Raw genomic sequence first — 25,930 nt, forward strand, 5'->3', positions numbered from 1 at the left:
TTAAAAAAATATTTTTTTATATATAAACTATTTTTTAAATTACCAATAAAATATAAAACACTGTTATTTGCGGTGGTGGTGGTATTCTTTACCCATTTTGAGTGTTTTTTTCTTAAAAAAATTTTAATGAAAATAATAGTTTTATTGTTTTTGTTTTTAAATTATTATTCAAGAAAAAAAATTTTTTTTTTCAAATAAAAACATTTTTCTAGCAAAAAAAATATTTTCTTTTTTTTTTTGCAAAAAAATAAATAAATTCTATTGTTTCACGTTCTCACTTTCTTTGTATGTATTTATGTTTGTATGTATATAAATATATACTATATAAATATTAATAAAAATTATGCTTTGCTATTGCTATTTATGCTATTTGTTTGTTGTTGTTGCTATTTTGAGTTGCATTGGTTTCTCGTATATTTATTTATATTATTTATTATTGTAGTATGTATATATTTATGTATTTAAAAAAAATTATTGTTGTAATTGTAAATATGTATATAAAAAATCTTGTACAGTTGCCTCTTTACTTTTTGTATTGCATTTTATAAACAATTTGCTTAAAAAATATCTATGTTTGTATGTATGTATGCGTGTAAATGAACAAAAAAAAAATTAACTATTTTCATTTATTTTTGTTTTTTAATTTCAGGTTATTGCTGCTACATAGCTTGGCTATGCATTGTCTATATATGTAAATTATGTAAGTAAGTATGTAATTTGCTATCGTTGTTGTTGTTTGCTTTGAACACAAGAAATGTAATTTTTGCTATTATAAAAAAAAAAACAAAGACAAAAAATACTCTGTATAATTGTTTACTATTTGCTATTACTATGTATGATTGCACCAAAAAAAACAAGAATCCGTTATGTAATACTCATGTAAACTGTTTGCCATTGCATTTGTTTTTGTTTTGCCTATTTAACAGTAGTTGCTTTCTGATTGTGCTATTTGTTGTTGTGTTTTTTCGTTTATTTTACAATAATAATATTTTATCTTTTTTGATTGTTTGTATGTAATTTGTTGAAACCAAATCGCTTTGTTTGTTTGTAAGTTTGTTTTGTTGTGTTCTCTCTTTATGCTCTCACATGTTTCGTATGTTTTTTTTTGTTTTTTAATATTTTACAAGAAATATTTGTATTTCAATTATGCTAAGTTCTTGCATTACCTTCTGTGTTTTTTGTTTTTTTTTGGTTGTTTGGTTTTGTTGTATGTTCTTCAGCTGTGTAAATTTTTCTGCAGATTTGCCTCATTGCTCACCGTCATCTGTTCTAGTTCTCACACTAACTTAACTATAACCACTATTGCCTGTGATGCTTTTATTTGCTATTTCTTAGCGAAAAAAAAAACTATAATTCATTTAAACTTAATTAAATGAGGCTTAAACATATTGTATAAATGTAAATAATATGTATTTGAATAAAAAAAACCTCTGTTTGGCTTAGTAACGTCTCTTTGCCTTCATATTCACACACACGTCCGCTTTCTTCTTTTCCTCAAACGCTTTCTAAATAACTGCTCTCTTTGAGAAGTAGCCAGCACCAAAATATTTATGTATATGTTATATTCTATAATCTATATTAAATTAAAAGGTTGTTGTTGCCTCTTGAAATATACACACTTTAATTGAAAGAGAGGGTATTACTGTCTTGTGGGTACTACTCTTTATCAACTGAGAATTGTAATATAGTTAAGTGTTCAAACAGTTCGCAAAATGAACACAAAAGGTGGTAAACTGTTTATTCGATGTTTTAAAGTGATCTCATGATGTCTCGAGATTGTTTCTTATACAGATGTTATAATACGAAAAGTGATCTTGTGCTATGCTATATCCCACTGATTGTGAAATCCTAAAATCTTTACTAAAACTCAACCAAATCGAAGCTTCTGGCTGGACTTATGAGTTCCACTCGATCTCCATGTTAGAAATCGAGATCTTAAGTTTTGTAACGACGGCTCTAGTATTGATAATATAACCCAAACCTATAGTGCAGGTTGTGATATGAAAACGTAGTGCTCCATACTTTACCGTCTGTTAGACCAAATCTCAAAAAAGTTATCATGTAAGGTTAATGAAACAATATTGTTTAACCAACGAAAAACTATCTCGAATACACTAAAATGTTTGGCATTTGTTGAACTAAAGAAACTTGTTGTTGAAGTTAATAAAAGGTTCCTGTGGTTACGTTAATGATATGAGCACATTAGATAAACAATGATTACGGTTTAATTAATTGGAACCCTAACATTACACTTGTAAAAAATATGCGAAAAAGTACAAAAAATTATAAAAGAGAATTCTCGGCAGTGATGGACATTTGAGAGAAGTTGTACGAAAGTGATATCTTTGGACTTAAAATAAGCTTTATAATCTTCATATATGTAGCTTACAAAGCTTTTAAGGATTCTGTGGACAGTTAAGTTTTAGAAACTGTTTTCTTGACTTCAAAATAAACAATTAAATAAATCTTGGAAGAGGTATATAAATTCCTCTACAGAAATAATTAAAGTCTCTTTAAGCATAGCAAATAGTATTCTAACTATATTTCAACGTTCTTATTTCAACTAAGGTTGGTCTGTTTGCTTTACGAATAACATGGTAGTTCTCCTCTCTTTCAATGAAGTGAGTATTTCTGTACAAAAACTAAGTTCAGAAACAAAAGGCTCTTTTCAATATTAAAAATAGAAATTAATATAAAAAGTAAACTTGTCACCTAGGGTGCAATTAAGACACTTAATTAAATGTTAAAACTAACTCTGATAAAAAAAAATATTTTTTTAACTTCCATACGTAATAGCTAATACCCGCGTTGGTGCTTCTCTATTAGCTGAAATTCTGCTTGGCAGCACTTTCAACTTGTAAAATCATTTTTAACCTGAAATTATTTTCTAAAATTAAAATTGCAAAACACCTTGGGCGAGTTAAAATGTAGAAATTAAATTAAAAAAAACTAACTGTTCACACAACTTGTTATGGTTGTTATTAACGGCATACCAGTGCCGCATATTTACATGCATGGTTCTACGAACATTTTCGAATTTATCGTTAATTTCCACATTGCGCACTGCTGTGTATCTTATATTATGACCTATAAACCCTTTAATAACTATTTTTTTACCGTTATATTTAGCAACACATTTTCAACCATACTTAATTAACGTTGCACATTGTTGTTGTTGAGGTTGTCGTTTTCCACACTTGTTTCCGCATTCTGCTCCTCGCTGTTCTCCGTCGCCGCCGCATTGACTGCCACGAAGTCGCACCACCAACGCCACCAACAACGCTCCGACCAAAGCTCCGTCGGCTGTTCATTCTATTATCTGCGAAGGAGTCGTTGTCTCCTTCGCACCTCATCTCAGCGTGGTGCATTGTGTATGTGTGTGGTTAGATGCTTCGACAGGTAGTCGGCGCGTGCAAAACACTTGCCACACGATTCGCAGTGGTACGGCCGTTCGCCGGTGTGTATGCGCAGATGGCGTGTGAGGTCCGATTTTCCACCGAAGGCGCGTCCACAGAAGAGGCACACAAATGGTCGTTCGCCGGTGTGTTTGCGTACATGCAACTTGAGGTTCTCCTTGGAGCGTACGCACTTGCCGCAGAAGGGGCAGGCAAAACGTGAGGTTTGTGGGCTGGAAATTATATGGATGGAATTGTTAGTAAATCTTACATAGAAGTACCGATATATAATAGGTATTTTTATATAATGTCGAAACTTTCTGAATTTGATTTCAATATCTCTTAATTTATACTTTTAAAATGATATTTCGTTGTAAAACACTTAAGATCTTGTTTTAAGCAAATAGGTTGATTCAAAAGGATATCAGAGACCTAAAGATTCCATCGATCTCATGGAAATTAACTCATCTGGAGGAAATAAAGATTCGATGAAAACCATTTAGCAACATTAAATGAGCGGAACACTTCTGTAGGACCGGTCGAATTTTCACGAAAATTTTCAGAAAGTCTGAACCTCAAGTTTCAAGATTTGAACTTAGCAGATACCTTTCTGTAGATATTTATTGTGTTTCGAAGAGTTTCTTAATTTAATCGATTAAGTTCTAAGAGCCCGTACGCTTCCTTCCCTTTTGAAGACATTTTAACGGTCCCTAAATGTGGAGCGCATTAACTTACCGTTTGTCCCGTTGACGTTCGGCTGCGTCGACACGCAAAAAATTGAGTATTGAAGCCTCTTGCGGATTAAGGCCCAGGAATTGTTCGTTCGGTATGCGTTCGGCATTGATCAACGACGTAATTGAGTTCAGTGAGTTCAACGAGTTCAATGTTGATGCAGCGGCATGATGCGCATGCGCATGTGGATGATGCGAATGCGGTAGAGCCGCATGCGGATGTGGATGTTGATGTGGTGGCAGTGATGTGCCAGCAACACCGCTATGCAAGTGTGGTGGCAACGGTTGTTGTGGTGCTTGCTGTTGATGGTGATGTGAATGTGGATGTTGTGGATGGCGTTGCAAATGATGATAGGAGGGATCCGTTTCCATTTGTGGAGTTGTAAGAAGGCGTGGCTAAAGGAGATTAGAAGCAATAAATGATTAAATAGTCTTTCGAATTAGAATCCACCACTCACCCCCTTATTTGTACTATGAATTCCATCTGAACTGCTGATGCTAGCCTCGGCCACACTGGTCGTAGCTAAAGCTGCTCCATTGTTGTTGTCATTGCAAATAATCATACCAGCCGAATCAATGGTACAATCCTGATCGTCGCGCTCACGTCGCTCACGCTCATCATCGTCTTGTTCACGCTTGACATTAATGCGCAAATCCTCACCACCCTCATCGGGCAACATCGGCTCCTGTGAACTGGTCACCACATCCTGTTCGCCCAGCATATGATGCATTGGATGCTTGCCAATCACGCTCTTCTTGCCGTGCAAGCGCTCTAGCGCGTGATTGAGGCGATGCTTCTTAAACGATTTCAGATAACGGAATTGCATGCCGCAGACGTCGCACGTAAAGAGCTTGTCGGCCGGCAAGCGAGCGCGATGATTCTGCTCCTTATGCTTCGCATAAGCGGAACGATAACGATACGATTGACCGCATTGCTCACAAATGAACGGTTTCTCCTCGCCCGGTCCGATGTGTGGATGCTGGAGTGCGGCATGCTGTTCCAGCAGCCACACATTCGGAAAGTGTGCATTGCAGACGACACAACGGGTCTCCTCTTCGATCGGTGGCTCACCGAATAGCGACGATGTCTCCGATGGACTGTTCAACCGTTGCGTGAGCAATTGGTGTTGCGCCAGCAGCGCTGAGGTGGGTGGTGGTGTTGATGAGGTAGAAGATGAGGAGCTTTTCTCCTTGCAGCTAGATGTGTCGGTGCAACCGGGTGTGCTCGAGGAGAGCAACAGCTGTGTGTACGAACGTAAACTGTCACTGACGCCACCCAGCGAGGAGCCGGAGCGACGACGTTGCAATATTTGTTCGAGTGATTCTTTATAGAGTAGTGGTGAGCAGGCGCTGCTAAGTGCGCCGCTGCTGGTAGCGCTGGCTGAAGTGCCGAGTCCGCTCGAGGTGCCGGCACTACTGTTATTTGGGGTGTGCGCAGCGCTCTCACGGCCACTGTCGCGTGCTTCATCGTGTGCGGTCGTGAGTTCGATGACAGCATCATCGTCCTCAATTGCCGATGTGCGCGTCGTTATGGATGCGGTATTATCGGCTTTCGTTTGGGTTGAGGTGGCGGTGGCGTGAGGTGATGGTGTGCCTTGACGGCTGGACATTTGCTTAAGATGTTGTTGTTGTTGCTGCTGCTGTTGATGATGAAAGAATGCAGCTGGTGAGGGATAGCGTACATTGAATGGTTGTTGTTGCTGTGGTTGTTGGTGGTGTAGTTGCGTTTTGTACTGTTGTGGTTGCTGCTGCTGTTGCACTATTGCATTGCGATCGGCTTGCTTATGTTGTTGTTGTTGTGGTAATGTTGTTGTCTGCTTAACTGGACTAACAGTACTCGCCCTATTATTGGGTACTGTTACGCCAGCAAGCAAATCGGCAGTGTTGGCATGCGAATGATTCTGATAAAAATCAACGAGATTGATACGGTGGGCCAAGTCCTTCGGCGCGTTCATTAAATTATGATTTCTGCTGAGTAGTGAGGTATTTGTAAATATGTAGTAACGTTATATGCATATACGAGTCATGCAAACTTACCTTAAAGCTTCTTCGGCCAGCAAAGTCTGATGTCGCAGCATATCCAAAATTCTGGACGGAGCAATGTCGAACCAACCGAATGGTGTGAATGGAAAGGGTAACGGTGCTGGACAAGGGCCGGCTGCCACAGTGGCGCCACTGCTGCTACCCATAGCTGCGAACGGAAAACTGAAGTGGCGAAAGAGCTTTTCAAGAGAAAGGGAAAACAAAAGAAAATTAAAAATTAGTATCTCAACGTATTAATAAGGGATATCAGCTGTTAAGTATATGTATGTGTAAGAGGCCATGAGGCATGCGAACAAAAAAATAATAATATAAATAAGTTGAAGTAGTTTTTTTTGGTTTTCTAAAGGGCGAAAGTTTAAATAAATGTTGGGTGGTTGTTTTTGTGTAATTTATTACAGTCTTATTTGCCACATTTTTGGATTTTTCATATTTTTGTTAGGTTTAAAAATAATTGTTGCATTTTTGGCTGCGAAAATTTAAAAAATTTGTCCTTGCCACATTTACTACAAATAAAAGAAAAACAGTGTTTTAATATATTTTATTAAGAATTAGCTTACCGTTTTTGCATAGCCGACACATTTAAACATTTAGAATTGAAAACATTTAAGAGGCTCACACACAATTAAGTAAAACATTTAGAAGTACAACCATAAATAAATTTATATGCATATTAAATGGGAAGAAGAAGCATGCCGAAAATTTTAAAATTTATGATTGATAAAGAAAAATATAAAATAAAATATAGTAAGAAATGGTAAACCACGAGTTGAAATACTTTAAAACACATTTGATAAAGTTCCTTAATTTAGTTTAAAAAAAAATATTTTTTGTGATTTTGAGAAAATATAATTCCAACATGTCATGTTTGATAAGTTCTTCATAGCAGTTCCCCATTGTAATCCACGAGTTGAAATTCTTTAAAACACATATGACTAACTATGTTAAAATTTTAAAAATTTTCAGAAAATATATTTCCAACATTTCATATTTGATAAGTTCCCCATCAGTATCAGCAGACCTACTGCTCATATCAGCAGTTTTTGAAGTTTTTATGGTTTCATGTTCAAAGTTTGTTTGATACTTCGAGGATACTACTTGTGGAAGATCACTCTCCTACTGAGTGTCAAAAATGAGATGACACTCTCTCACATATATGAATATGAAGAGAGCAAGTCCAGTGAATATCAAGAGAGTAAGTCAAGTAAGAATTCACATTTAATACCAGTTAAAGAATTCCACAGAAATATATTAGTTAGTACTGCGTTGCGAAATATAAGAAGGAAATAGGAGAAGAGGAGGTGAGAAAAAAATTAATATTATTGTTTTTATATGCGGAATTTTATAAGAGGAGACAACGGTGTTTGCTCAAGAATATCTCAGGGTTAAGAGCCAAATTTCTTCGAGAAGCAGCTATACACCTTAGCCTTGTTTAAATAGCGAAAAATCCCACATAAAGAAAGCTGAAATGTAATAATCTAACTCTCGGTCTAACTGTGTTCTTTGTAGGTTCGATATTACTTATAACTGTATAGAATCAACCGAAGAAACCTCAGCCGCTACTTTAACTAACATTTTTAACCAGTAATATAATCATTAAATAGGTATTTTCAGAGATTAATTTTTGACTTGTGGCAAAAAATTAATTATTTCGAAAAATTAATTATTACGAGGCGACAACGTGGTTTGCTCAAAATTATCTCAGTGTTAATAGCCAAATTTATTCCAGAATCAGTTATAATCCTTGGCCTTGTTAAATTAGCGAAAAATCCCACATAAAGCAAGCTGAAATGTAATAATCTAACTCTCCGTCTAACTGTGTTCTTTGGAAGTTCTATATCACTTATAACTTTTTAGAATCAACTAAGAAAACCTCAGCCGCTGCTATATCTAACATTTTTATCCAGTAATATAGTCATTACATAGATATTTTTAGAGATTTCTTTTTGACTTGAGGCCAAAAATCAAATATTTCCGCAAAATCTTCGACAAAGAACTTCCGGAACACGAAATAGGAGCAGATATATATATATATACGCTTTAAAAACATACATACATATTATTAATTTATTTACATAAATTTTGAGATTATTTGTAAATAATAGAAAAATTACAAATTATATAGAAAAACTGGAGCCCTCTCCCTCCTCTACTAGTAGCATAAAAAATATGTTATTTTTTTGATTAAAAATATATAATTAAATATCAGCGCTCGTGCTATTACCCCCTTTTAAGTTGAATAAAAACATAACTAAATTTTTCATTTTTATGTATTTTATTTTCACTTTTATAATTTTTATCATTTTTATCTCTCATTTGCTTCATTATATTTGTATTTGTAGTTGTATGTTTTTTTTTGTTTTTGTATTATTTACTTTTGTTCAATATGTTTGTATGTGTGTGTGTGTATTTATGCAATATATAATTCAATTATCATTTGTTTATAATATATGCGCTTTACTATACATTGCAACGCTTTTGAAGTCACAAACAACGCCAAATTCCCCAATCGAACAATCACATTTGAGCATTGTGACTGTGTAATTTCGCTTATTTTCTTTTTTGCTCTCTCTCTTTCAACGAATTGTTGGCTCTGCTGCTCTAATATGTTTTTATTTTTGTTTTAATTTATTTTTTGTGTTGCTTTGGAAAAATTGTGTTTTTTTTGTGTTGACGCTACTAAGCATTTTGTTTTTACATAAGTATTTTTTACCTTGCCACCTGTTACGCATTTTCGCGTTAAACTCAACTCACTTAAAGATGCTTTAAGTGTGAAATTTTTGTTTTTTGTAATCTTTCTCATATAATTTTTTAAATTTTACTTTTTTTACGCTCTCATCATTTTTTTTTTTGGTTTTGTTTTTGCTATTTAAAACTCTCCAACCGCTCTCTCACTGTTCAATTTCTTGTTTTTGTAATCTCAATGTTCTGTATTAATAGTCTTGTCATAATAATAATCGGTTTTAATAATTATATTTGCTTTTTAGTTCACTTTCCATTTGACTTCAGAACATTCTTCTTCTTTTTGGTTTTTTGTTTATCTTTTTTACAACTATGATATGCATTCTTTTGTTTTCTGTAATAATTTTGTTTATCTTGTTTGCTTTTTGCTTTCATTTGCTGCTTGAATATTAGAATTTCGCATTTTAGTTGCTGCTTTTGTATTTGTTTGTGTGGAGTACTCATTTTTTTGCTTGCTCAGTTTACATCCCTTGCTATGTTAGGGGCTCAATGGCCTAAAAATATGTTACGCATTTTTGTTTTTTTGCTTTTATTTCCTGAAAAACTAATTTTACTCGACTTTTGGGGTTGTATTGTTGTTTTATATAATATTTTTTAATTTTTCTGTGAATTTTTTTTATATATTTTTTTTAATTGTTTCATTATGTGTTTCAACTCATGCGGTGCGCTATTAATTGTTATAAATTTTCAGTAATATTCTCATAAATGATGCACAAAAGTATGCATTTCCTCAGCGTTTTCGCATATTACCAATACTAAAAAAAGACGAGTAAACTCTCGCTTTTATTTTATTTTTTTAATATAATTGCCGCTTTCTAAAATTTTAACCTTCCGAAATTTATACAAATATTTTGTATCTATGTATATATGCATGTTTAACTTGTGATTATGATTTTTTAGCACTATCAAGTCTACACTTTGTCCGGGCTTTTGTATTTTGCGTATTTTCATAATTTTTTTTTCAGAAAATAATTTTGAATAAAATAAAAAAATATAAATTTTCTTGAAAAGAGGCAATAAACACATAGAAATTAGAAATTTTGGAAAAAAATTAATGAATAATAAAAACGAATGAAATAATATTAGAAAAGTGGTTGTCTATATGATCGATACAGGGAATCGCTCTAGAAAAATTTAAACAGTTGGCAATCCTTTTCATAAATGATTTACTCTTATAAAACTCTTGCAAAAGTTCGTTTTTGGCTATTTTTGTTTTAAACATGTGGCAACCCTACCGAAAGTTTTCTTTGAGCTGTTGGTAAATCTGAATAAAAAAAAATTATGCAGTGAAAAATTTTGGAAAAATGTCTTCTATTATAAATCTCTTGAAAAATATGTTTGTATTATATATATGTGGCAACTCTCTCCAAGAATATTTATAACCGTAAGCTACCCTATCACTTTGAGATCCGTATTATAGTGATTTTTACCATAAAATAATTTTTTGCTTAAAAACAACATTTAAACTTCCTTGGTCTACAACAACGGATCGATTTTACTACTGGATCTCTAGAAGTACAACTTCGCGAACACAATTAATTTTCTTATCATTAAAAATTTCAAAATTATGAAATTTTTTACCGATAGTCAGGTCAGATTAGTTTCAAAATATGAGTTCTGTTCGACAATATGGAAATTAGAGAGCCCAATAATTTTTGACATACATTTCCAAGAGGTTAAAGATAAATTTTCCTTAACCAATATTACATTTTATAACACAGTGATGCCTTGATCTCACACTTAGTCGGCTCTACCAACCGGCCTACTTTTATCAAAACATCGAAGTAGAATCTCTTAAGTTTAGTTTATTATAGAAGAATAGGACCGAAGAGAAAAAGGTTTTTTGAAATGATTGGAAGTGAATAATAATGAAGTGAATTAATTAAGTGAAATGGAATGAAATGAAAAATGTGAAACAACTAAAACTGCACTGAAAGTCAAAAAATCAATAAAAATTCAATGAAATAATGAGCATAATTTATTTTTGTATTATTGTAATTAAATAACTTTATTTGCTTAAATATTCGAATATGGTATATAAAAAATAGTTTTTTGTTTACTTTGTTTAGTTCGTGTAACTAAACAAATACATTTATGTATGTAGTTAAAAATGGGAACATAAATTTCGTTTGATACGCCGACGGTAGTCAACGTCTTCAATTAAATTACGACTTAAAAATATTAAATTTGTTAAAACGTAAAATTAAACTTATTAAAACCTAGAATTACAATGTAAAATGAAATGAAAAATGGTTTTGTTTTTTTTTACGATTTTATATAATTTATGAATATGGTTTTAATATATGACATGTGCTGAAATTTAGCTCCATAATGTATTGCAATGAAAAAATACTTTTTTGAGTGTGTGAAATATTTGTTGTATATTTTAACCAGAGGAAATTTATTAAAAAAATATTTTTAAATATATAAGTGTTGATATAATTTTTTACATGAGATTAAAAAGCATAGTTTCAAATAAAAAATCTTAAAATTAAAATTAAAAATAAATAAAGATAAAAGAAAATAAATATAAAATATGTACTCAATAATTTTTAATACAAAATAAAATTTTTATTATTTTTTGAAATTTAAAAAATAGTTAAATTATTACAAAAATTAAATTAATTTTAAATTAAAAAATAGTTAAATTATGACAAAAACTTTAATTTAATTCTAATTTTTAAAACAGATACAAATAAAAAAAAAAAATGATTTAAAATTTTTTAAAAAATTTTTTAAGTAAAGAATTAAAGAATAATTTAAAATTATTTGTATAATTTATAAGAAATTATTTATTGCTTTTTTAAAAAATATTTTTTCATTGCAATACAGTCTGTGCAATAAGTATGAGTTTAACAGAAATATTTTTAATGGAATGCCGGCGTTTGTGAAAATGGAATGAATTTATATTATTAGCTGACTTTTGACAATAAAACATAATTAATTAATTATATTATTAGCTGACAATTAAGTATGAAATTTTATATTTTTTAATTAATGAAATGCATGAACCGTGTTTGTATGTTTAAAATAATGCATGTGTTGTGACATTTCAAATAAAATAGTTGCCTCTTTAGTATTAATATTAAAAAAAAAATCAAATAATTGAATACATCTCTCATTTGTTTGTTTCACGCTATTTCCAGTTATATTATTGTGTGTGTGTAATTGAATTAATTTATTTAATTTTTAATCTGCATTTTATTACAAATTTTAGTCAGTATATATATAAGTATATGTATTCATGTTTATGTGTTGCTTAAAAGTTATTAAATATTTTTTTTTTGTTTGCTTATGTTTTTTTCATTTTGTTTTATTTTTTTTTTGTTTAAATACTTTAAAAATATACTTTTGTTGTAGGAACATATTGACGTAATTAACGTATTGCAGCTATTACTCGAAACTCACTTCTCACACGGTCTACTCTATTATGTATGTCTGTCGATCTGTCTCTCTCTCTCGCTCGCTTTTCATTTATTTTTATAACTGTCTGCTTTTTTATTGTTTTTCTTTTATAACTATTTATTTTTTTTATTTCAAAAAATTTTTTTGTAGTGAAATGCAAGTAATGTTGCTACAAAATAAGCCAAGCTTAAGCTACATACATTAATTACTGACTTAAAATTATTGTTTAATAATAAAAAAAAAGAAATGAATGAAAATAATTAAGAGCATAATGATAACGCTTTTAAGTGGTAACTGTCTATTGTTTGAATATTTTTCAATATTTTTTATAAAATTCATAAATTATTCTCAACTCTACTAGCAATCAGCTGTTTTTGCTCCGTCTTCTTCTACTCACATCGCCGTCTCTTTCCAACTCGCTCGTTTTGTTTATTATTTTTTATTATTTTTTTGTATGTATGTTTTAATGCCTATATGTGAGTATGTATGTATGTATGTATGCATGTGTGTATGTAAATTACAAATTAAATGAGCCTCATAGGAAACTTAAAATTTCAACCTTTAGGTACTATTTTATTTAATTATGTATGTATATGTTTTTTTTTTATTTTTTATTTTTCATGTTATGCATTCTCTGCTATTCACTTGTCTGTCCTCACTGCTTTGTGTACTGTTTTATTTATATTTTATTTTCTTTATGTTTTGCGCATATTTTGTATGTTTTAAAGTACTACTATTAGTATGAATATATATTTTTTTAAAAACTTAAAGTAATAAAATAAAATTTGCTAAATTATAACTGTGTGTGTGTGTGTAGCCATGTTATGTTATATTTTAGGTATGTTAGTATGTATTATATGATTTTTTGATCGTTGCTAAAATGAAATCTTAAAAAAAATAAAACGTAAAATTAAACTTATAAAACTAATAGTTAATAATTTCAAGTAATATTAAAAAAAAAATATATTTGATTAAAAATTAAACTTGAAGGAACAACAAATTACAACGGCTGCGTTTTATACGGCAAATTTTCATAACTCGCTCATAAAGTATTTCATTACGGCATATTATTTTTTGCTTAATTATTTAGCGGTAATATTATTATTTTTTTTTTTTCAAAATATATAAAATATATTTTTTCGGCGAATATATTATTTAAATATTTTTGTTATTTCATATATATTTTTTTTGAATTTTTTATTTTTATTTTTTATTTTTATTTTTTGTATTAATTTTTTTAATAATTAATTTTTCCAGTGTCGCTCACACTATTTAGACTCGTTTTTTTTATATTTTTTTTGTTATAAATATAAAATAAAATTAACTTAACTTAAATAAAAATTGTTAAAATTAAAAAATATATATATTAACACTATTGCTAAACTATTTATTTGTAAGTATAATCATAAAATTTTATTGCTATTGAAGTAAATGCTACGCAAAATAAAATTAACTACAAAATAATGTAATAAAAGCATAGTGCTTAAAGGAATTTTATGTCATCCTGTTTTCGTTTCGCTTTTGTCTTCAATCACTTTTAGTTCATAACCACACTCTTTCTGTCTCTTTCCAACTACCATAAGGTAGCTATGATTGCTGTTCTGCGCTATATTACTGTCTCTTGCGCAAATTCAGCAGTTCATTACTCGTTCACGGTTTTTCCTACCCATTTCATCAGTTTTCTGGTAACTCATTTCATTTCAGGAAGGTTAAAATATTCATGCCTTGGCATTATTCTCCACTCAAATACTTTTTACATGTTTTTATACTCTGCTTAGTCCACCCCTCTTTCTCAACTTGAGTTTCACCGCTCATTTTTCTTATTTCTATTCTCAAGCTGTCATTCTATGTGTCAGCATTATTTTCTCACAGTGTACATATTACAGTGTGTTGCTATAAATGTGTGTGTATGCTTGTTACTTTGCAATATTTTTTTATAATTTTTTTTTTTTGAATTTTTGTTGCAGCTTTGTTGTTTGTTGTTCTTAGTGAGTGTGTGTGGATATGCAAAATCTACATTGTTTTTGTAACATGTTTGTTCTTCAATTAGTTGGTTTTTGTAAACTACAATGCTTATATTACCGTTTTGTATAAAGTTCTATTAAATATTTTTTTGAATATTTTTTCTTTTTTGTTTTAGTAGGCGTCACTACAAAAGGTCCTAACTTATAAATTTCTTATTTCTTATATTTTTTAGATATATACTTTTTTATTTTTAATATTTCATTTTTTTTAATTTTGCAAAAACTGTGTACATTTTTTACATTTTTGTAATATTTTTTTTTTCATAATTTTTTTTTGTTGTATTTGCTTCTTATTTTTTCAAAACTATTCAAAAATTGCATATCTTTTGCCTTGGTTCACTTAATTATTCAGCGTTTTTGTCCAGTATTTCAGTGTGTACTTAATTCTTCAGTTGTTTATATGTACTGTTATGTTTAAATTTCTATAAAATAATATTTTAGTATATGTATGTATGTATATATATATATATATGATTTTATGCATATTCTCACTTCATTTACTTGTAATTATTTATTTTTTCTTTTTTCTTTCTTTTTAAGGGGATTAGGCACTACAGTGTGTATGTATGTATGTGTTGCTATAACTTTCATGATCTTATATATTAGATATATGCTTACTTCTTGTAAAGAACTATGCTATCTTAAAACTTTTCATGTTATTGTTGTAACCAAAAATCAGCAAAATATAGATTTTTTTGTTTAAAAAAAATTATCGAAATTTTCATTTTATTTTATTTATTTCTCGCAGAAATATGCATAATTACACTGGAAAAAATTGCTGGCGCTTGTGCTGTTTTTGTGTTAGTTTTTTCTTTCAAAAATTGTTTGAAGTGAAAAATTTTTGTTGTTCCCATTAAACAAGTTTAATTTATACGAGTTAAATTTTATATTTTCTTTTTTTGTAATTGATTTTCTCATACAATTTGTTGGTTTTTGCTATGTACAAATATTTGTTTTGGTTTTTTTTTTATTTTTATTAAGAAATTTGGCTTGCTAAACTGAAAATTGGCGCTGCAATGCTCTCAACCAATCATATTTATGTATATATGTATGTATATCGCATTTGCAATCGAATTTCATTACCAATTGGATTTTTGTTTTTTATTTCTAATTATTTTTGTGTTTGTTGGTATTTTGGTTTTGTTTTGAATTAATTCATTTATTTATCACTTATTTAATTCTTATTCTTTTAATAGCTTGGCACTCAAATTAGTTATCGATTTAATTGTTACATATTGTTTTGTAGAAAATGTTTATTGAAATGCTTTAGATTCGGTTTTTTCTTGTATTAAGGATTGCTTTGTGGTCAGATTGCTGCTATGTAGTTGTTATACGGTATTGTTGTTGTAATTGATTCGCGTTGTTGCATACGACGTGGTCAGGTGTAGGTTTTTTGTTTATTTCATTTTTGTTTGATTTGTCAGATTTTCTTGTGTTAGGTTATGTTATGTTAAGTTATATTTTTTTATGTTATTTACAGCCATGCAGAATTATGTTTTTATTATTTTATGTTAAGTTATAATCAATTATGTTATGGCTCTGTTATTTTATATCACTTTGAAACTAAGAGAATTGCTTTTGGTTGTTCTTTATATTTAAAATCTGTCGAATTTTTCGTAGCTTAAAATTTTTAAGATAATCTCTTCAGGTTCTCTCATGAAATTTTTTATTCCAAAAATTTTATATCATGGAAATTATAATATCCGAATAATTTTTCTCTACTGCATTTTCTTTTCTAAGATTTACATAATCTCAACAAGTTATCTCATGACATTTTTTATTCCAAAAATTTTATATCATGACAATTATTTTCTCAGAACATTTTTTCCTTTTTGAATTTTCTTTTCGAAGCTTTGCATATTCTCAACTAGATTTCTCATGACATTTTATTCCAAAAATTTTATATCATGACAACTATTTTATCAGAACATTTTTTCTCTTGTGCAATTTTTTCGAAGCTTTGCATAATCTCAACTAGATCTCTCATGACCCTTTTTTATCTAAAAAATTTTATATCATGACTATTATTTTATCAGAACCTTTTTTCTCTAGTGAATTTTCTTTCGAAGCTTTGCATAATCTCAACAAGTTCTTTCATGACATTTTAATTTCAAAACTCTTATATCATGACAATTATTTTATCAGAACCATTTTTCTCTTGAGAATTTTCTTTTCGAAGCTTTGCATAATCTCGAAAAGTTCTGTTATGACATTTTTTTCATGGCATAGTTTTTATTATAACCAATTTTTTTCTCATGAAAATTATGTTGGTTGATGTTGTAATATTATAATTTCAGAGTTATTCAATTCTATTTCATCGAATTTGAATTCAATTTTTAATTAATTTTTTTGAGCAATTACTGATATTTTTTTTTCACTGCGATTTATTAAATTATCTCATGTTATTTATTTTATTTACTCAGTATAACTGACTTTATTTTATTTGTTTCCCGATTGATCGTTCCGATTTTTGATTTATCATTTTGTTAATTGAATTTAATTATTTTTGGTATATTATTTAAAGTTTCAACCACCTGACCTGCCGTGAAGAATTTTTAGAAAATTTTCAAAATTGTATTTCTTTAGGAAATGTTGGGTTTTATTATTTATTTTGTTGACTATTTGCTGTTGAATTCTATTGCTGTTAGTTAAATAGTAAGAGCAGCGTTTATATACACCGCTTGAAACCAATTTCCAAAAAAGTTGCCATCAGAATTCTGGGTCACATCAAGGTTAGTCTAAATTTAACACCATTAATCCTTTACTGACTTACATAAATCCTAAGATTAATTCAGCAAATCAGTCAGGCATTTAGTGTTAAATGACTACTACCAATAGACATGACTACGAACTCCGTGTAACCACAGTTAACACTGAATCTCTGGAAAATCTCAAATTCAATATTTTTTCTTTTGCTATCTTTAGTTTACTATATGTATATTCTAATTAATCAATCGGATTATTTGCAGAACGTTTTGCACGGTATTGATTAATATATCGATTGTTGGACTGATTGCTGGTTATTTGTATGTAGGTAATGGCTACTTTCACATAACGGTACATATTAAGGGTAACTATTTTTTTTGTTTGTTAGTTTTTGTTTTACAAGTTTCTCATAACAGTTATTTAAAAATTTTAATAGAATTAAAAAATGTATAAAATCAATTAAATACATAACTACTAGAAAGGGCTTTTGTAACTATAAGGTCATACACTCGAATGCATGTATATTTGTATAATTGTTGTATGTATGTATGTATTTAGGTAAAATGGATTGGTACTCTGGTAGTCGCTTATGGATACTTAAGGGTACTTATGCAAAAATGGATGCATTGCACAACGGCTGTTGTATGTCAAAAAGGATTATGTATATAATAGTAAAACAAGTATATCTCAAGTAAACAAGGCAAATTGTTGTTGTTGTCTATTAGAATGCATTAATATTTCTATATTTGTTATAAGGGGGTTTTGTAAAGGCATTAATGTGGTGAAATCTGTACGGAGCGACACACAGCTGACATATGAAAGCAGCTTTGAGTGAAAGCTCACATATGGAAGCTTTCAAAACTTATTTGTTAAAGCTTTTAGCAATATGTTTTGAGCTTTCGCGCTTTCATGTTAAAGCTTTCCACAACTTTTGTTGCAAGTTTCGAGAGAAAGCTTTTCAGCTAGGTTTTCAGGTTTGTAAGGGAGCTTTCATTACTTCCAACATGAGCTTTATGCAACAAAAGCTCGCCGCTGCTTCCACTATATGCCCTTTTACACTCATATTTCACAGTTAATTATTGTTTTTGTTGTTTATACCGATTACGCGTTTATTTCATTCATTTATTATGTAGTTTATTTGTAAAAAAAGGCATTTGTCAATTGAAATACTTTGCACTATTTCACATGATTTGTAGTATATAAAAATAATAAATCCAAAGCTTTTCTCGCCCTTCTTCGCTCTACTGAGAAAACAAATTGTGACAAATTCTTTTTTAAAAGATATTGTTGTATTTTATATATTTGTTTATGCATTTATTTATTGTTTTTTTTTTTTGTTGTTAGCACTATTGTTATTGATTGTTGTTGTAAATAATTGCATTTCAACTGATATCTCAGCCATTTTTTTAATATTTTTATGCTTTGTATTTCCTTCCGGGCCTATTTAAGTTATCAGTTCCATTTGATGCAATTAAAAATTATGTAAAAATATTTGTTGTTGTATTTCTTTACTGTTTTTTTTTAGTCTGGTACTATTGCAAATTTGTAGTCTATAATTCACTTAATGCTTTGCTTTGTAAGGTAATCATTAGTTTTAGACTATTTAATTGAGCTGCTATTGTTTGTTCTTGTAGTATTGTAGTTAATATGCTTTTGTTTGTTGTTTGTTGTTTTTGCTTTTAGTTATATTTAGTGTTAAGTTATAATTGGAAGAATCTGTATTACCCTGAGCTTTTTGTTTTCTTGTAGCTATTTTTTGTTGTTGTTATACAATTATATGCTTATCAAAATAATTTTTCTTTATTAAACGAAAATGATTTCAAATCATAATTTTTATTTGAAAACAATTTACCGAAAAACTTAACGAAATAATGCCAAACAGAGTGTTTTATAAGAGCAACAAGAATTTTGTTTGCCGAAACTTGCATTTATGTTTTATTGAAAGTAGTTTGTCGTTTTGCCTCGAGTTGGTTGTAATTTTGGGTTAATTTTGTTGTAGTTTTTTTTTGGAATTTCTTCTTGATTCTGTTTTCGCACAAGTCTTTGAACTTGTTTATTTTTCTCGCCGGTTTGTTGATTTTTTCTTCTAAAGTTTTTGGAAATTTACCGAAAATTCTAAATTTTGTTGTTTAATTTTTCACGTTTTTTTTGTTGGTTTTGTTGGGAAACATTGAATTTTGTGTGCCAAAGCTTATTAAATTTAGTTATTTTTGGAATTATCATGTAAGCTTTTTAAGTTGTTCTCACTTCAATTTGAATTTAGTTTTAAGCTTTTAGCTTTTTTTATTGAAGAAAAAATTAATTGTAATTTTTTTATTTACTTTAAAATATTTTTTTGTTTTGCGTTTAGCTTGTCATTTAAGTGTAATAATTTTTTGTGGATATTATTTAATTTAATTTATATAGATTTTATTTTTTATACCTTTTTTTATATATAATATACTTATGTTTTTTTATTAGTTTTATTATTTTAAAGTGTATACCGTATTATTTAAGCTTATTGACCTTGTTTCTGTTAATATTCTTATAAATTCGATACGCACAAACTTTGCTTTTTTAATGTCAGCCAAGATTTCAAAATATATTAAGAAAAATGTGGCATCATTTAAACTGACTGCGGTTCACAGTACTACACATTTAGTAGTTTTTCAAAAAAAAGCTTGCAATTAAAAATATTTTATTTTTTCACAAAACCTTTGAAAAAATCTCAAAAGCTTATACACAAATGTTTCTCTAAAATATTTTCAATATAAAGGAGTTTAAAATTGAAATTTGTTGAAGCTTTTCAGAGCTTTTAATTATTAGAAAGTTTAATTCATATAAATTTCGAATAAAAAATTTAAAATTATAGTTTTCTATAAAATACTTTATAAACTATAAAAGTTATACATTTTAATTCGCCAAATTCAACCAAATAATCAAAAGCTTCTTAGAGCTTTCAATTAGTAGAATGTTAACGTTCTAAAATGCTTAAGCTTTTCAAGTATAATTCATTAGTTAAGAATGTTAGAAACTAATATTTTTCAATAAACGAGCTTTTAAGTGCTTTTGTATATAGGCAGAAGTTCGGAGCTTTTTGTGGCATTAAATTAGTAGAAAATACAATAAATAATATTGAAAATGGATTTTGCATAAAAAAAGGATTTGCAGTGAGCACATTTATAAAAAGTGAAAGCTCAGTTGAAAGCTTTCGTAGCCGCTAAGGTAATATTTTACGCTGGTAATAAGAAAAAAGGAATTATAATGAGAACATAATGACCCTTTATAAAAAGTGAAAGCTCAAATGAACGCTCTTAAAAGCTTTCGTAGCCACTAAGATCATATTTGAGACAGATAATAAGGAAAATAAAACTTTATTGTGCTTTAGGTAGAAGTTCGGAGCCTTTTGAGGCATTAAATTAGTAAAAAATAGAATAAATAATATTGAAAATGGACTTTGCATAAAAAAAGGATTTACAGTGAGCACATTTATAAAAAGTGAAAGCTCAGTTGAAAGCTTTAAAAAGCTTTCGTAGCCGCTAAGGTAATATTTTACGCTGGTAATAAGAAAAAAAAGAATTATAATGAGAACATAATGTTCCTTTACAAAAATTCAAAGCTCTTAAAAGCTTTATATTTATCTCAGATCATATTTTAGACAGATAATAAGGAAAAGTAAAGCTTTATGAAGAATTTATTTAATTTTTTTTTTTTACAAATTATAAGACACCTTGGCTGACACAGCTTTCAGATGTTCAGTGCAACTGTGCTTGTGATTTTTTCCACTTTAATCTGTTTTGTGTTAAATTATTCTTTATATATAGGAGGCACTATAAGCTGTGTTTATTATGTATTATTATTGACTTATGGAAATGTGAGTTTATATGTATTGATTTATTTCGCATGCCTTAATCTCATAATAAATGTATGCGTGCTTATATGTATACTTAAGATTTTGCATGAACTTAAGTATATATATTGTTTTATTATATTCCTGTTCAATTATTTTTTCATATTTTTCTTACGGCTTTTAAATGTATACTACTGTAGAGGCGCGAGCACAGAACAAAAACCAACAAAATATTTTTTGTTTTATTACATTTTCTTAAACAATTAATTATGTATATATAAGTAAGTATGTGTGTATGCGTCGCTTTCTGTGTATATAAGTAAGTTCATTCGTAAGCTGTTAAATAACTTAGTGGCTGCTTGTAAATACATATGCGCACACTTTTTTGCTGTACTGTATTTAAAGTAAATTTGAAGTGAACAAATTTTTTTTGCAAAATTTATACTTTTGTATGTGTGCAGTTATGGGTTTTAAAATGGCTTTTGTTGTTCATAGTAGAACTTTAGTAGTAGTCACTTCATTATATACGATTATGTATGTATGTTTTTTTGTTTTTTAAATTTTTCAAATTAATTACATATGTATTTATGATTATGTACTTTTGCATGTTTCTTAATTACTTTTGAGCCTGAAGTGTTTATTTATTTTTGTTTGTGGAATTTTGTTGCTGATTTTTCCGCTGCATAAATTTTTTACTTAATACTCTCTTTTTTGTGTATAATTTTATTTGCTTTCTAGTTTAAGTTTCATAATCATTATTGCCCTAAAAATGCTCTACTTTCATTAATTTTCACTTATCATATGTATATATGTATGTATATATATATAAGTGTGTATATGCATGTATATGGTGTATGATTTCTAAATAGCCTTAAAGTTTAATTTCGCTTAAATTATCATTTTCACTTTATTTTTAGTTTTTTTTTTTTGTCCTAAATTATTAATTTTCTCCAAAATGATAAATTTTGTTTGTAATTCCTAAAATTGAATTTCTTTAATGCTCGTATAATTTTGCCTAAAAATTTAAATTTAGCGTATTCTTCCGAAAAATGTTGTAGTACATCCATTTACATTTTGATGACAACAAGGCAACAAAGTTATATCAAATAATGCAAAAGAGTAAATTAAAATGGTAGAAAAAAAATTCAAAAAAAACTTGTGAAGTTGTAAAGCTTTTATTGGTGTGAAAGCGGCGCTGTATTGTGAAAGCTTCATAAAATTTTTGAATGCTGGAAGCTTTTTAACTTTGACATTAAATTTACTTTTGTTGCGCATATTTTCATGAGCTTTCACAGATACTGATATATGAAAGTAAGTGAAAGCTCATGCTTTAATGGCAAATTTTTTAATATAGAAATGTATATATGCTTTATTTAAGCTTCACGTTGTAAAATAGGCGCATTTCATCACAAGTTTTATTTATTTTTTCGACATTTATATTGAGGGCTTCCAAAATCTTGATATTGAAAAGTTTTCAAATTGTATAAAAACTTAAAAATATACATACAAATCCATAGAATATAAAAAAAATCAGCTTAAGTCAAACTTAAAAATAAAAATATTTCAATATGTAGTTACAAATGAGCTTTCGAGAAAGCCTTGTAAGTTGTAAAAGCTCAGTAAAAGAGCTTTTGTGCTACTTATAAATGTTACGGCGCTTTCACCATAGTTTTGTATATGTGACGGTGTGATATGTGGGCTGTTAAATTTGTGGGCGTGAATGGCTGTGTGTGTGTGTAGTGACAAGTGCTGTATGTATTCACAATGAATTTTGTAACGCATGTGATTTTTTTTTTGGTTGCTTTATGAAATGTATGACAATGAGAAAATGAAAACGAAATTTATTGTTGTATGAAACTAAGAAATAAAACCAAAAAATAGTTTTTTTTTTGTTTTTTTTTATTGTTTTCATTTCATGATATCTTTTATTTCTTATTTCATTTGATTTCTATATCATTTAACGTTTACTCAAATAACAATGGCTTAGGTGCTAAGACGCTTCTTGTTTATATATTTCTTTGTTGTATAATTAACGTTTTATTAAATTAATTAATAATTAACATTACAAATTCATCGTGGCGATTGTTGGTGTTGTGTATGTATAGATAAGTAGTTGTTGTGTAAGGCGTGTTACTTGGACAAGTGGGGGACGAGTTTTTTTGAGGGGACATGTATGTGTGTGTGTGTTTATGGTGTTTTGTAGAATTTTGAATTTTTACTTTTTTAGAATTTTGAATTTTAACTTTAATTTTTTATGAAATAAAATTTTTATTTTTTTCGAAAATAACATATGAAAGTAGATAAAAAATAATATAACATATAATTCTTAGCATTATTTTTTTTTTGTGTAAGCATAAAGTAGTAGATAATATAAACAATTTTTTTTTTTATTTTAGAAAAAAATAAGTAAATATAAACACATAATAAGAATAGATATTGAAGAAACGTGGTGTGAAAAAAATTTTAAATATTTTTTTTTTACATAAAAAAATTATTCTGGCGCACATAACAGTTAGTTTTAGCAATAAATTTTTATAATTAATTTTTTTTTAAATAATATGAAAACACAAGCTAATCGTATGGAATGTTTTAGCATACACAAACGTTTTTCGTAGCAAATAATTAATAAAAAATATTTAATATTAAATAAAAGTGTCTCTACGAAATTACAAAAACTACTTTTTACGCGCACTCACACTTTTTGTTAATTAAAAACAAAAACAAACAATTAATTTGCGCACAAATTATATAAAAAATATGTTAATATTTACGCATGAAATGATTTAAATTCTTTAATATGCTTAATTTTGAGATCTTACTGTCACGACTCGTTAGCACTTAGCGCTGCAATGCTTTCTCATACGCCCATATGTGAGCTTTCACTGAAGCTTTAAAGCTTTCATAATTTTTAATGCCGCTATATGTTTGTTAAAAATGTTTTAAGCAATTTGCTTTTGCTTTCAAATGCGTTTTCTTAACGCACCAAATTTTTTTCTTCATTATTATAATATGTTAATTTTTTATTATTTATTTATTACTAATTTAGTTATTTTATAAGTTTGCCTAAAAGTTTAATTTTGCATAAAAGGCCGAAAATCACAATTTTGTTTTTCTTTCATATATTTTATACATATATTTTTTTATTCATATTCTATATGTATATCATTTATATGCATTAGGGTACCTTAGTTTTGCATTGCAGGCTTGCCTAAATTTTATAGTTAATTTTTTTTTTTTTATAATTTTATCAGTGTTTTGTTTTTGTGCATTTCTTTTTGTTTGCTTTAAGTCTACTGGTTATCGCATTAATTTCGAATTAAAAAATTTTTAACATCACATTTTCGCTTTTCATCTTTAATGTTTAATATTATTATTATTAAATATTTATTATAAATTTAATACTGCCTAAAAAATTTGGAAAAATTATAATATATTTTTGTATAGAGTTTATAAAATGAGAGAAATTATATATAAATTCTAATTACGCTAAAATTTATTTATTTTTTACATACATTCACTTGTTTACGCATGAATGTATCATTTTTTTAACACTATCACAGCCAAATTGTTTATCCAAAAAGTTGTTGCCGAAAGGGGGTTTCATGCGTGTTCATTTGTTTTTTATGTAATTTTGTTTTTTTACGACTAATTTTAGATTTCTTCTTCTTCATTTTTTGAATTTAGAATTTTGAATTTTGCCTAAGGTTTGTTTTTTCACTTCCATGTAAAGGTATGTAAGCTTAAATTTAACGAGACTCTAGTCGCGCGTTATTCTTTAAAAAGGTTTAAACAAAAGCGAAGTGCGAAAAAAGTAGTTTTTTAAATTTCAGTTTTTCAAAATTTGAGGTTATGTTTGTATTTTTTCTGATGCTGCATCAGTGGCGCTGAATCGTTTAACTTCATTTCATTTTATAACAATTTATTTGCAATTGTTTTTGTTTTTTTTTTTTCTTTTATTATCATTTGTTATTACCTTACACATACGCGATTACACCATTTCATCATTATTTAATACAATAAAAATTTTGAGATCTTTTTTAACACATTTTTATTTAACACATCATTAATTATTCAACGCCAGTGAGGCAGCATCGGTGCTAACTGTTATGCACGCCAGTGTAGTTGGAGAAACTTTGGGTTTTGAACATAATATTTTTTATTTTTTATTTTAAATAAAAAAAATATATATATTTTTAGCAGCTTTTATTCAAATTTGGCATAGCGGGGCAGGGAGATACTCAATATTTATTATATAACGTTTGTTAATAAAAATGGCAACGTAATTTCAATGTAAAGTTTATAAAAAAAAGTTTAGAAAAGTAAATTTTCACCAAACTTTCAAGAAGACAGCATAGCATTTGATTTGAATTTATGCCGTAAGCTTTACTGCATACATTGGCACTATAAAAGCTTTAAGCGCATACTTCTTTTGTATATTTTACATTAATTTGTTCACTTAAAAAGCTTCGAGAGCTTTTAGAACATGAAAATGTTGTTGGATGAAAGCTCCTGTGAAAGCACAACTTTTAGCTTCATGAAAAACTATTTTCAAAGCTTTTTAAAAGTGCCGAAAGCACGGAAAAATTATTAATAGAGTTTTGAATAAATAACGAATGGATTTAATTCGTAGAAATAGGAAGCTTTATGGAAAATGTTTGGAAAATTAAAAAAAAAATCTAACTGGAAAAGCTCCTAGATTTTACTAAATGATTTGATCACTTGAATTAATATTTTTAATATGAAAATAAGCTCTCAAGAAATAAAATATAAGAATTATGAGAGTTAAGACATAAGTTTCCAATGCTTTAAAAGAAAAATAATATGATTTACATTTACTAAATGAAATACGTTTCTCAGAATCAGAAATTTTTAATAACATAAAAAATATTTCAAAAGTACTGGAAAAGTAGAAATGAGTTCAAAAAATTGAAAACACACTTTGAAAAAATATCAAATAATTTTTTAAATAATATGTTGCATGTAGAATATGGAAAAGGAATAAAGCTTTTGAACTCCAGAAAGTGTAAGCTTTGAAAAGCTTAGATATCTCGTGCTTTT

At 28.5% G+C, this 25,930-nt stretch overlaps 1 protein-coding gene across 11 annotated transcripts in view; it reads right to left on the reverse strand.

Moving 5' to 3' along the window:
- Nucleotides 1-1,036: 1,036 nt before the first annotated feature.
- LOC105208937 (uncharacterized) overlaps nt 1,037-25,930 on the reverse strand; it is a 363,842-nt gene continuing 338,948 nt past the window's right edge. For 10 of the 11 annotated variants that reach the window (XM_054231284.1, XM_054231281.1, XM_054231282.1 and 7 more), the window contains 4 exons: nt 6,164-6,348; nt 4,585-6,097; nt 4,131-4,522; nt 1,037-3,628 (listed from right to left, as the gene is read on the reverse strand). In XM_054231284.1, the coding sequence (XP_054087259.1) occupies nt 3,355-3,628; nt 4,131-4,522; nt 4,585-6,097; nt 6,164-6,348 (2,364 nt within the window). In that variant the 3' untranslated portion in view covers nt 1,037-3,354. The remainder of the gene's footprint in view (nt 3,629-4,130; nt 4,523-4,584; nt 6,098-6,163; nt 6,349-25,930) is intronic. The other variant, XM_054231290.1, reaches the window with a different exon arrangement.

This window comes from Zeugodacus cucurbitae, chromosome 5 (assembly GCF_028554725.1).
Source record: "Zeugodacus cucurbitae isolate PBARC_wt_2022May chromosome 5, idZeuCucr1.2, whole genome shotgun sequence".
Classification (NCBI taxonomy): Eukaryota; Metazoa; Arthropoda; class Insecta; order Diptera; family Tephritidae; genus Zeugodacus; species Zeugodacus cucurbitae.